Here is a 13,303-nt window from a genome sequence, read left to right on the forward strand (position 1 = left end):
ATTTCAATCTATATTTAAGATATTTAATATTTAATCGGTTTTCGTGACACCGAATAAATAATAAATAATAAATTTGAAGGGAAAAAACAAGAGATTAAGAAAAAATTCTGAAAGAGACACAAATCAGTAGTATTATTTTATATTACTTTGCGAATTACTTTTCAAGCATAAAAATAGTTTGACGGTCACTTGTAGTTCCTTCCTTGCCATTTCATTTATTAAATTCGTTTAATTTCGTAAACAAAATAGCCACTCGTGGCGAGTTTCGTGTCTAAAATAGAATTTTGTCATACAGGCTGGTTGGTAATTGATAGTACAAGCGGAAAATTGGTGATTCTACTCGAAAAAAGAAGTCGAAAATATAGAATAAAAATTTTTCGTTCCAGACTTTATTCTCGAGAAAATCGACTTTGAATTTTTGATCGGTATGCGTGCAACGCGTGCAACATATTGGAAGGGTTTATCAACATAACGTCAATCGAAACACAATCTACAATAAAATCCGTTATAACGAAACGTGATAAAGTGCACGCGTACCGAGCGAAAATTCAAAGTCGATTTTCTCGAAAACAAAGCCTCAAATGAAAAATTTGTATATTTTCGACTTCTTTTTTTTACCAGTTACCAACCACCCTGTATATCCAACAGCTCACTTTTTCTTTGTAAATATTATTAATAATTTTATCAATTTTTTTATATTTCCATCCTTCATACAAGTGACAATGAATCATAAAAGTTTCATAGAAATCACAAAGATTAGGGGATAAGTATACCACTATATTTTCATATATGTATATGTATGTATATTCCCAAATTACATGATAGAATATGAATAATATTGAACAAAATATAATCAACTACAGTACCATGGAAATACAACAGATTACAATTTTCTACCTGTCACCGATTCATCGTCATCTCCTTTCATTCTTTTGACATATGTAAAAACAAATTAACCCGTCTGATATAACCATACCTCGCTCTTTGAATACAAAAATCTATTAAAATGAAATAAAGGGGAAGAAAATAAGAATAAATATAATTACTCAGGCATAATCTTCTCGAGGTATAATTATTCAGTTACAAATGATTCTTCGTTAACACACTAAATTGTACACTACTTCTTTTCCCGATGGCTGAAGCTAATCGTCGATGTTTATAAGGTACGAATTTTGTTAACGGCGCCATCGGAATCTTTATTGAGAAATTAAAATATTACAATTACCATCACTAAGCTCAGCGTCCACAATACACTACGTTTTTCAAGTTTAGGTGAACCATTGACGATAACCACATCAGATCCGGACCAATACTCAGTGCCAACCTCATCCAGGCATTGGAACTCGCAACATCGGCGTTCAACGCGGAATTTCTTGCAGTTCTGTAATAAAAAGAAATCGATTAATTGTACGGATCAATCGTCACTAGACTACTCGAAAATCCAGGTCATTCAAAGAATGAAAGAAGAAAGAATTGCTGCAATTCCACCATTGCTTTTGCAAAACTAGTATTTGAGAACCATTGGTCAAATATATTATAACACTAAACGTACATTTCGGGAAGAATAACTTGTGCTATGAAACAAAATACGATAAAGTTCAAAGGTTACATCGATTTTCAAAATTTTATAAATTCAGGTGTATGACAGTATCAGTCAGCTGTTTTTCTGTCCCCAAGCGGCAAAATTCATTCCGACTTGTATTTTATGTATTTTACAGAAGTAAGCCTTCATTCATCTCCCATTCCATCCACCAACATGCTCTCGACGTATTATCATCTAAGTAAAATATTGATGTTGAGTCAGACATCCAACTGAATAATCTTTTCGGTCTTACTACAAGGCATTTAAAACCAGGGCTTGTGCTTATACGTTAGATGTGTAATACTTGGCATGAAACCTGCTTATATTAATATTAAATTTATGCATAGTCGGATGTTGGACCATTGTCAAAATGAAATTACAATACAGACAGTTTCACCGTGGAAAAGTGGATCTTTCTAGCATGTCTACGCAAATGATGGTTGGAGGGGGGAGGGGGGTGGGGAGAACTGTACATGCGCCAAACACCTTTACGTTCGTAATTTTTCACACAAATTTACAACTGTAGGGAAAAAATTATCTCTGATGTTTCAGATGTTAGAAATTGACAATATCGCATAACGGAATGCTGTGTTCCAGATATTCTATTTTTGTTACGAAAATGGTACAAACGAAGTCCACTTAAGAATAGTACAACAAAATCGGTTGAGGTTAGGTTATCATGCAGATATCGTGGCTTTTGCTTTGGAAAGCACGCAACTGCCAGTCTCGTCGTCCCTTGTAAACGAGAGAAAGATATTGTAATTGGTCGGGATTAACATAAAACTCGTCGCATGCGATCAGATGGCCTGAATGTTTAATAAACGAGAGTAGGGTGCGTGCTACGCGGTTCTAACAGTTTAGGCGGAAACTAATTATTGTAACCGGAGCCGAGATATGTAGCGATATTACTTTCCTCGACAAAGCGTATAAGGTGAGGAGAGAATCGCGATAAGGTAGAACAAGAGACAGGAATGCTTTACGTAAAGCAGATCTGTCAACTAGATAGAGATCCTACAGCTATAACTACAGTGAATCCGTACTCTGGCGAATTGTCGTTCACAAATAAAGCTTCTGAAAAACGGAATTCATACAATATAACTGCTGTTGTAAGAATCTACATATCTGATTTTGCTGCCGTATTTGTCAGAACGTTTGTTTATCAAAAAAACGCATCCTCTGTAATCCTCTGTAGTTTAACAAGGCACAGTTAATAAAAGAGATAGAGCGTTAAACGGTGACGATTTAATCACAGTTAAATAGATATTGGTCTCTTTGGTTAAAATGCCCTATGATTTATTTGCATCATTTTTTTTTTCATGCAATTTAAAATATTTAAATAAACAATATTTACCAAATATTCAAATATTTAAAGAAACAGTAGTCCATACAATATAATTTTATTTGATGGTTATTTGATATTTAATATTTTGGTTTACATACAAAATTGAAATTATACTTTGCTTGAGGACAAAAATTCTAATTGCATTCCTAACATATACCAATAATTATTGATGAAAATAGAAAGAACTGCAGGACTAGGAAGATTACTTAGCATCTTATATAGCCTGTCAAGGCTCGAACGTTTTATCTTCCTGTAGATTTTCTTTGCTTTTAGACTTTCCTTCCATTTCTCTGAATTGGTATCTTCTGTACACTATTTATAAAAGAAGAATAAATTACATGTTGCATCCAAGTTACCAATCCAAATAATTTTAAGTAAGAAAAGAGATCTAATGCAGCAGTTTCAACTTAAATATAGATCCGACGATTATTTACGAACAAATAGTATAAATCTTTTAGCAATATGAAATTCGCAATATTTATTCAAATATTTATATTTATAGTACGCCATTAGCAAAGAAGACATGTTTGCGTGCGTTATCGATTTTACGCTTTTGCCACGCAAACGTGGAAATTGCGATTCAAAATTGAATTTGCACTGGAAACGGTTGACGTTACGACATTAATAACATATTTCAAAAACACTGATGATATCATACGGAATCAGAGAGATTCTATGAGAAGTTAAACGCATAATCATCCTATTGTAAATAACAGGAACAGAAAGTACACAAGGAATAATACAGAATCATCCTATCATCCTATCCTATTATACAGGATTGCTTTGATTCGAGCTCAAACATAGGGAAATCTGAAAGAATTTTTCGCAGAATTTCCTTCCCCTTTGAATTGGGTTTTATACAGAACGACTTTAACCTTTTCAAGGAAATACCTATAGAGTGTGACGATCTATGATTTTAAATAGAGAGGTATATCTGAAAAGAGGTGGATGTAAAACGTAGCATATAAAACGTAGATCAAATCTTTATTCAAGGATTTTTTCTCTTCGCAGAGAATCAGGTTTTCAAGAACGATCGAATATGTATGCACTTGATTTACACGTGAAGTTGTCATTAAAAATATTGTTGCGTTTAAAAAGATAAATATTGATTTAAATTTAACGAAATTCTTAGTCCAATTGTTTTAAGCTTAAAGATATGTAGGTGTCACATTTATATATTGAAAACCTGGGAGCGGCATTAATTAACAAACCTAGTCACGCGCACACGTACTTTAAAACCATGCTTGAAAATCGATATTCCCTGAAACAATGCATCCTTCTGCGCTTCCAATTTATTTTCGCACGAAGAATCAGTCCATTCATCGTTGCCGTCACCATCGCTACTGTAATCTATATTACTCGAATAAATTCTATATCTTGATTGGAAAATCGAATATTTTAACGAACTTTCTGTGTGTCTTTTTTTTATGATTTTAATTGGCAATTTCCGAAATTAAACTATAGCTTGAGAATAAACCGATAATATTTGAGGGTATATATAGATACATCATGTTTTTGATGGGTTTTGTCGTAAAATAATTGTAGAAAAAGCAAACTTTTTAAGAAAAAATTACCATATTCGAGTAATAAATTATAGAAAATTACCAACGTAAATTAAAACTTAAAAAGAAGAATCTATTACACGTAATAAAGAGAAGGACTTGTTCACGAACGGTAATTCAACAAATACAGTCGTTGCAGGAACATAGTTTTACAAGGGAGAAGAATCTCTCTAGGAACTCGACGATGTCACGTCAAGCGAAAATTCAATAAAGTGATTACTAACCGTATTACCAGCGGCAATCGTGTTACGGCAATTCGTAAATAAGTTAGTCGTCTATTTGGAGAAACGTCGCTGGCAATATCGTCACATTTTAATTACGTCAGCGCTATCAATTGGTCTTGGAAGAAAGTTTTCCATTATGTACTTTTGCCCACGGCGTCGTTCCAACAAATGAATCCGAGTTTTGAATCGCTTTCTCCTATATCACGAATTTGTAACGGTGTTTCTTCAAACATTAAACGATTGTAATGAATGCCTTTGCGTACAAAGACTGATACCTGGTTTGACTAGAAGCTTCAGCTAATTAGTGCCCCAGTTAATTTGGATGTTCACTACCACGCCACTTAAGAAGTGGCTTCGTGTCCGAGCGGATTTCCCCCACGTAAAAAAAAAAAAGAAAAAGAAAAAGGGGGAAAAAAAGAAAAAGAGAAAGAAAAAGAGAAAGAAAAAGAAAAAGAAAAAGAAAAAGAAAAAGAAAAAGAAAAAGAAAAAAAATAGTTAATTTGGATGTTATAAAATGTTATATAACCAGGAACTTATCTTCTACTTGGTAGTCGCATAAGAGAAGACCGAGCCATTGAATATCTCAAATAGATTAGCTGATTCGCTTAACGTATTTTTACTTCCGATGACGTAAATAAGAGCAGAAAGTACACAAGTAATAATACAGAAATGTCAAATGTACAGAGGAATAGATTTCGTTAAATCATTAGCACGTAACATTTCCTTATAATTCTATTTGTGTATAGCAAAATAGCTTGTGTGCTTTCATGAATTATAATTGATATTTAGAAGCTTTCATGTAGGTAGATATATAACTCGTGTTATTTAGTAATTTAACAATACATCATGACAACATATCATTTTCGTTTCTTCGTTTATCTCGTTATGCGCGTAAACGAATGTGTAAATAAAGACATATAATCAACGATAACATGTAGTGGCAAGCATGATAATTATCGACGAAGGAGAATATTGGTGAAATGATTGTGGGTGATTTCACTCGGTGTATCGGTAAATAAACTTTGATAGACATTGCCGGTGAATTCGCTGTCGGTGAAATCGTGTCGATGAAATAATTGTCAGTGATTTAAAGATAACCCAATTTATTGATCTCCTCTTCATAGAGTTGTACGTCTCTCTATAAAACATATTCTACCTGGAAGGGCTGAAACATTTAGCTTAGTCACACTAAACTGGACTTGACTGCAAGTAAGAAGATTGAAATGCAAAATTCACGTGTGAGATGGAAAGTTCGATAAGGCGATTATGTATATTAACCCGAAAGAAAGCTCATGGCTTTGCAACGCGTTACACGCAACACGGAATTTCCCTCGCTGAAATAATCCTGTTACAACGATACGATTTTCCTTAACAGATCTCGCAATGTAATTCTCCCTCTACAACTTTTTATTAGGTTTGAAACACGAGAGTTTCGAAGCTCTGCAAAGTCTCGCGAATCTAGAAGTCGAGTTTCAACGTATTTTCGCTTCTTATTTTATAGCTGTTAATAGTTATTATCTCACTCTGCACGTACATCAAACGAGTACTTATGTAAATCCAAAGGAAACGGAAACAACCGAGAATAATTGAGGATAATTCGAATACGTACCGATTAGTAAAGTGTTTGGCAAAGAAAAAAAAAAGGAAAATTGTATCGGAGAAATAGGGGAAATACGGTGGCGTACATCAAGCAATCTTTATGGCTGTAATACATTTATTATTCATTTATGTTCATTTTCTATCGCGTAACAGACGTTGAAATAACTGGCAGAACGAGCATATAAATCTTGTATCGCTCGACCTGACTTCTCCCGATGGAAAAATATTCACCAGCCTGGGATCGTGCATCGCTAATTACTCCGTTCTACTTTTCGAACGCGTTTCCATCCATACAGAAAAGCAAGAAGGCAAACCCTATCGCACAGTCATGAGGAGATGCAAAAGCAAGAAACCAACTAACGACATGCCGATCGACATGGTGGAATCAGTCCTACAGAGGCTATTCACCATGGGACACGGACCCTCCCATTACGAGGGCCGCGAAGAGGCAGAGACCGAAGAAGAAGAAGACATCAGCTTCAGCGTCGTCATCGGCGAAGGCGATGTCGTCGATGCCGCCGGAAGAATGAACACCAAGAAGGCTGCAGGAGTCGATGGAAGACTCCTGGACTGCTGGACGCAGGAGCTGGAAGCAAGCTGGAACCAGACTGCTGGAAGACGGCCAGAGTAATATTGCTAAGGAAGCCAGGAAAGGATCCCAGTCTCCCTAACGCGTACCGGCCGATAAGCATACTCCCAGCCATGAGCAAGATCTGGGAAAAATGCTTTAAGAAGATCATCGAGAGATGCATCGGAACGGACCCGTTCCATCGGAGGCAGTATGGGTTCAGAAAGAAGAATTAGCTTAGCGAATACCGATAAGAACAGGAAGAAGCTGAAACGGGCACAACGAACGGCCCTGTGCATAACAACGACGGCATACCGTACCGTCTCCCACGCGGCACATTGCGTGTTGACCGGGAATCTCCCGATCTACATAAAGATAAAGATGCTCGGAGAGACTTACGAGAGGAACAAGATCCATAAGACCAGGATCGGCGCGGATGACGGCAACGAGCTGAAGGAGGAACTGGAGGCGCAAGGAAATTAATGCCGAGTGCGCTGCTATTTACCAAAAAGAAGATGGACATCGATCATCACACCATGCAGCTGTTAACCGGGAATGGGAGTGTGGCGGCACTCGACAAGCCAAATACCACCACTCGACACTAACTAGTGTCGGACGACGGCAGCGACATCTACAGCCCCCAGTGACAATTACAGCGGACCAGGCCCAACTACTACAACTATCACGCACATCCAATAAATATATAACGCACACACGGCCACCTCTACAGGAGTTTTGGTGTCTATAGAGAGAGGATTGGCAAGAGCAGCGACAGCAACTGTCTCGACTGTGGAGACCCTAACGACGATGCAGAGCACGCCCTCTTCACGTGCCCGAAGTGAACGGACAGGAGGATTGAGCTGGAGGACGCTCTTGGCGAGAAGATAGACGTGGACAATCTGATCGCCACGGTGACCGCCAAGAACGAGAGCTGGGATAAATTCAGGCAATTTCGCAAGACCGTCATGTCTCACAGGAGGGTGACAGCGAAGGCCTTGAAGGAGGCAAGGAGGAGAACGAGAGCAACAACAACTACTCGGAGCAGTGAAGGCAGAGATACAAGACAACAAAGAACCACAGAAGGAGATCAGCCCAGTATTCTGAACTAGCTGAGAAGATGACGAGAGCAATACAGAATATACAGAATAACTGCCCGAAGAAGAAGATACGACGGGGCATGAAAGGACAACCTGATGACTGCCGACAGGTTTTGTTGTCTGGGGTTGTCTGTCCTCAAAGCAAAGGAAAAAGGAGGAGGGGTTTTTAGTGGGTATGGCAACAACATCCGCCCGAGTCGCACATAACCCAGTGATCCGCATCACTCGGTATGCGTAACAGCATTTTCCTCTCCTCAATTTTTCTTTTTTCAGTCTAAACTAAATCCAGGAAGAAGAACTTTCATCCAATTACATACTTCATTAATTCATGAATTATATTCGTTACCGTACGTACAAAAAGAAAGTTGACTGACATAAAAATTCAAAGGATAGAACTTCTAAGCTCGCGATTGGAAACAGATTCAGTTCGATGGTTTAATTTGCCATTTAATTGAATTCTCTGGCAATTTCAGCGAACTGTGGGCTTTAAAAGTGTCCCGCATTCAAACGCAAGACTTCTCCTCCACCTTTCCCTTTCTTTCAATTCCAACCTCAAGTAATTGACCTATTAATTCGACGATATATTTACATGCTCGCAAGGGATTCAAACAACTTCGTTGCGTTAAATTCGCAATTATAACCAACACGAATGTCTCAATCAATGTGCAGCTCGAAACAAATAAAAGATAATTAACTTTTCAATATAACGATTGATATGTTTGATGAAGAAAAATTTATGAATTTTTAAAAACGTCTCCTAGTACATTTAGCATTTTTATAATAAAAACTTAGAACACACACGCACACATGTACTATTCCACGAAATGATTTACACAGCTATGAGTCTGTAATCCTATCATATTATAAAGGGATGAACGAACTTTTCCTAATAAATATAACTTTATACAAAATCTCGTTTAAAAAAATTAGTTTTTTATTCTCATTAAATTAATTTAATATCAGAATATATAATTTTAGTCGTTATCAAAATTTTATGTCAAATGCGTTCATAGATACATATATAAATAAATGTCTAATCCTATGTATTTATTTCAACTGAAATCTTAACTTAAATATTTATTAACAATATTCTGACGAATATGCAATGAAAGATAAAAACAACTTTATTTTTCTTATAGAATGTCTCATGCTTCTTACTCATTTTATGTTTCTCGTTGTCAGTGCGTAACTACTTATCAGCCGCATGAATGCTAAGTTTTACTACTGAGAAACGAAGAGACATATAGATGCAAATATACGCTACCTCGCGTGAAAAAACATCAGATACATTAACCAGAAGGAATATCCGATACATATAAAATTCATAGCGTAGTTATTTATACATACAGACGGAATATTTCTCTCTGTATGAAATATTCTTTCTTCTGAATTCTTATTATAAATGTATGTCCATTTCCTACCTTAAAATGTCTCTCCTTTGAAAAACTCCATTTAAATATAACGATTAACAAAATATTACCAATAAAACTATTAAAACGAGATGCTGAAAGAACCTTTTAATGAAGTACAAATGATTATTTCAACTTTAATTCTGTTAAATTTGAATTGAATCATTTATAAACCGAACAGGTGTATAAAATTTTATTGCGTAAAAATCGTGAAGCTGAAAATTAGGAACGAATAACGAATGAGTAACCTAGTTTCATTAAAAGGTACGTGTACGCCGATCCGCGTAACAACTTCGACACTCCAATTATTATAAAGCATGTATCCTTCAGAGATTTTTTGCGCGAACGCAAGATACCTTTTACACGTGCAACTGAATAAGTGGAACGTGATTTTCAATATTTCTTCTTGTAGAACTTGTAACAACGTAACTGTTTCACCAATATTTTCCCTGACACTTTTACAACGATGCGTAGAAATCTCCTTTTCTAATTAATAATTTCAGCATTTCTCTGAACAGTTTCGTTGCGATTAAAAAATATACAAAGCTTACGACGTGCTTGTTTAAAAATATTTATATGGAACAAGATTTCAAATTTGTCACATCAATCGCGATCTCAGCAGGTGTAAATTAATTCGTTCTAATGAACGAATAAATTGAACGGCTCGTGACAAAAATTATCCCTGTCCATGTTTGTCTTTCTAAAACTAATTCAAGGCGAGTTAAATGAATCGCTGTGTACCCTATTCGCGCAGCATGTGTTTTAACGACCAGCATGCAAGCGTTAACGGTGTACTTTAGTTTCTCATGGTTGTGTTAAGCTGGTTGCTCTTAGAATGAGCATATACTTACAAAAGGAGGTGAACAGAAGATAGCCCGGCACCATTTTGGCTCCGAATGGTAACAGAAGCAGAGGTTGCAAACCGATGGTCCCGGCACATACATCATTCCATGCGAGACAACTTCTCCTTCGAAATCAGTACAGTGTTTTCCTAAAGCCGCTGAAAACGATTACCAGCGTCAATATCTTTGCCACTCGACAATCGTACGCGCAGTTACGCTAACCGTTTTAACGCCACGCAGCGTGATCGCTCTATTCGCGTACCGTGGTAAATTGTGCCACGATGTATGGTCACGATCATTAATTCGCAACGCGCTCAAGCGTGCTCGTCGTGAGTCATATCAGAGTTTCCTCTCGTAATTACTTGTTTTTCAAATAATCATAAACCAAATAAAAAAAAAACCAATATAAAAAATTACCTCTTGAATCGGAAAACCAAATCCTGCATTATAGAATGTTATCACGCAAACGAAACGCAGAGCATAAATATTTCGCAAACTTTTGAGTGTTTGTTGTAACGCTTCCAGTATAACCGATGAAATGAAGCGCGAGCACGTCGAACGGTATATTTCGATGAAAAAAACAGGATGAAAAAGGGCAACGCGATCGCGTCGATCGGTACTCCTCGCAAATAAATGAACGAAGCGCTATCGCGCTGCATAGCACAAACCGATACGGAGTCTTGAAACATCCGACACTAAAACGGTTAATAACATTACGAAAACGACCGTACCAGGAAATTTTTGTTCAACGGATCCGCATTGCGGCTATCACGATGCTTCTTCGTTGCATCGATGCTTCATCGATGAGATTAAAGCACCGTTGAAATAGGTTATTCGATTTCTTACATGGGGAAAAAGTTTTTATATCGTGTTTGCTGTTTTACTTCGCAAGTGTGCTTTACAGTATACGTTAGAACTCCAAGTCGAGCTATCCGAGTTAAAGTCTCTTGAAACTTAAAACGGCACTTAAAGGATATAGGTATAATAGAAGGTTCGTTTAAAATTCAAAAGTGTATATACGTACATAAACATTTGAATAAAAATAGCGGATAATCTCAAGTAAAAAAGTAGGTTCGTGCTAGTAAAATGGTTTTAAAATACTTGTCAAAAGTCGAACGACTTGACTAATTAAGAATGGATGTAAGAGATTGAAAGCAAAGGGCATCTAAGAGTATGAATTAAGTAACAAACTCACGGTGACAAAGAGGTTTTCACTCGCTCGAATTCAAATAAATCGGTTAATTTGAACGAAACTTTAGGTGCACGAGAAGCGACACGCGTCCTCAAGGACTACGAAGGTTCTACTCGAACGAATGAAAACTTTTCTCTGGCCCGGTGTGTATACACAAGACGTGCGAGTTTAAAGTGCAGATTGTATTAATTGAAATAATTGGTTGGTTTGATCAAATTAATCGTTTTAAGCTGAAATGACGAAGGTCATCCAAGTAATTGATGTCCACTGTAATTATTTGTTAATCGCGCGTGGAATCGGAACGATTCGACCTCGTTCCAACGCGAATCGTTACTAAGGCAGAGACGGCAATTAATAATTGTCGCGTCATTTGTTCGATCGTGTTCACAAATTCAAATACGGCTGAGTGGCGGAAACCATTTATAACACGTCCCGTACCGCGTAGGTCGTATACATATCTCAGGATGAATTTTTCGTACTTTGCCGCATATATTCTCCATGTTAGACATACCATAAAATATTTCGTGCAATCGCGTATTCCTGTCTAATGTCAGGAATTCTCTTTCCATAGGTCTGCGTTTTCCATATTATCTATTTTGCTTATCAGTAAACATTCTTACAATTTGTGATTAATACTGTACGTACAGGAACGTTAAGTTTTTGACGTTGTAATATTTCACATGAAATAATAATGGCTGTATATCGACTAACCTATTAATTAATTAAATTCGTGTATATCAAGTTTCCTATCATTTAATACTTTCGTGTAACTACAGAGATTTGATACTATGAAATGAAATATAAAACTTGGTAAAAAAAACGCGCTTCGTTAGGAAATGAGGGTAATGATGCAAATATTTTTTGTAGCCGTTATATAGAATTTCGATGGTATAATTAATCAGTATCAACTTACCAGCCCCTAACGGGAAGAAAGTGACGAAAATAACCTGCAAGCAGATGAGCATTGCAAGTATTTCCGAGTACGAATTCTTCATGGTTGTAAAAAATCAAGAAATGTTGTCGCTGTAGAATAGGTGAAAATCAGGTGTTTCAATATCTGTTGTGCGGTCACTGGAGTGCGTAGACCAGAAATATCTGCGACAAAAATCAGAATACATTTGTTTTCACATGATTGGATCAATTTTGTGTAGGACTAAGCTGATTGAACCTAACACGGGATAATTGTCCAACTTACGACCTTAACAAGCCCGCTTGATTCCCTATAAGTGCTTGAAATTGATGCTTGTATTCTTTCCAGATTAACAAGCTTTGCCCCCCCCCCTCCCTCTCTATTTCCTTAAATCGAGTTAGACTGCCACAACATATTATCTTTCTTCTTTTCTTTTCTTTTCTTTCGATCTTTTAAAATCTTTTAAAGCCTTAAATCGCTGGTTATTATAGTGTATACATTCAATTACTCTGTAAGTCGTAAGTACATGTTTTACGTTATTTTTCATTTTCCAGCTAAATTCCATAAAAACAAGAAATATACTTCCAACGTGTTTTCACATGTCTCTAGCAAAGATCTCAAAAACAAGTTGCGGCGCAATTTAAAACGACAAATAGCACCGTGTGTCTCGTTGTGGCAACGCACGCTTCGTCAGCTTTTTAAAAGCGCTCTCTGTCTGCTTTTTTCTCTCTTCACCGCCTATTCGTTTTTTCTTAACGAGTGAAACCGTTTTTACGAGGACGGGTGCACAGAAATGACGTACTGGCAATTCTGTTTCGTGATGACACAAGCAGCCCGGTTTCAGTGAATTAAACCTGGCCCCAAGCTTCCAATTATCTCTCCCTTCCTTTCCTTTATTTTTCCCTTCTATATCGAGTTTGAGGTTTTCTAAATTTCCATTACAATCAACTATGGCTTTTCTCTATTTTATATATTA

The 13,303-nt window shown here is 36.7% G+C and overlaps 1 protein-coding gene across 1 annotated transcript; it reads right to left on the reverse strand.

Annotated features, from left to right (window-relative positions):
* Window positions 1-780: 780 nt before the first annotated feature.
* Window positions 781-12,772, reverse strand: LOC126927384 (uncharacterized). Its single transcript, XM_050743540.1, has 3 exons — window positions 12,331-12,772; window positions 10,235-10,383; window positions 781-1,381 (listed from the first exon to the last, which is right to left on the reverse strand). Exons 1-3 carry the CDS (start codon window positions 12,410-12,412, stop codon window positions 1,208-1,210), a joined length of 405 nt encoding a protein of 134 aa, XP_050599497.1. The 5' UTR covers window positions 12,413-12,772; the 3' UTR covers window positions 781-1,207.
* Window positions 12,773-13,303: the final 531 nt, after the last annotated feature.

This window comes from Bombus affinis, unplaced genomic scaffold (assembly GCF_024516045.1).
Source record: "Bombus affinis isolate iyBomAffi1 unplaced genomic scaffold, iyBomAffi1.2 ctg00000092.1, whole genome shotgun sequence".
In the NCBI taxonomy this organism is placed as follows: domain Eukaryota; kingdom Metazoa; phylum Arthropoda; class Insecta; order Hymenoptera; family Apidae; genus Bombus; species Bombus affinis.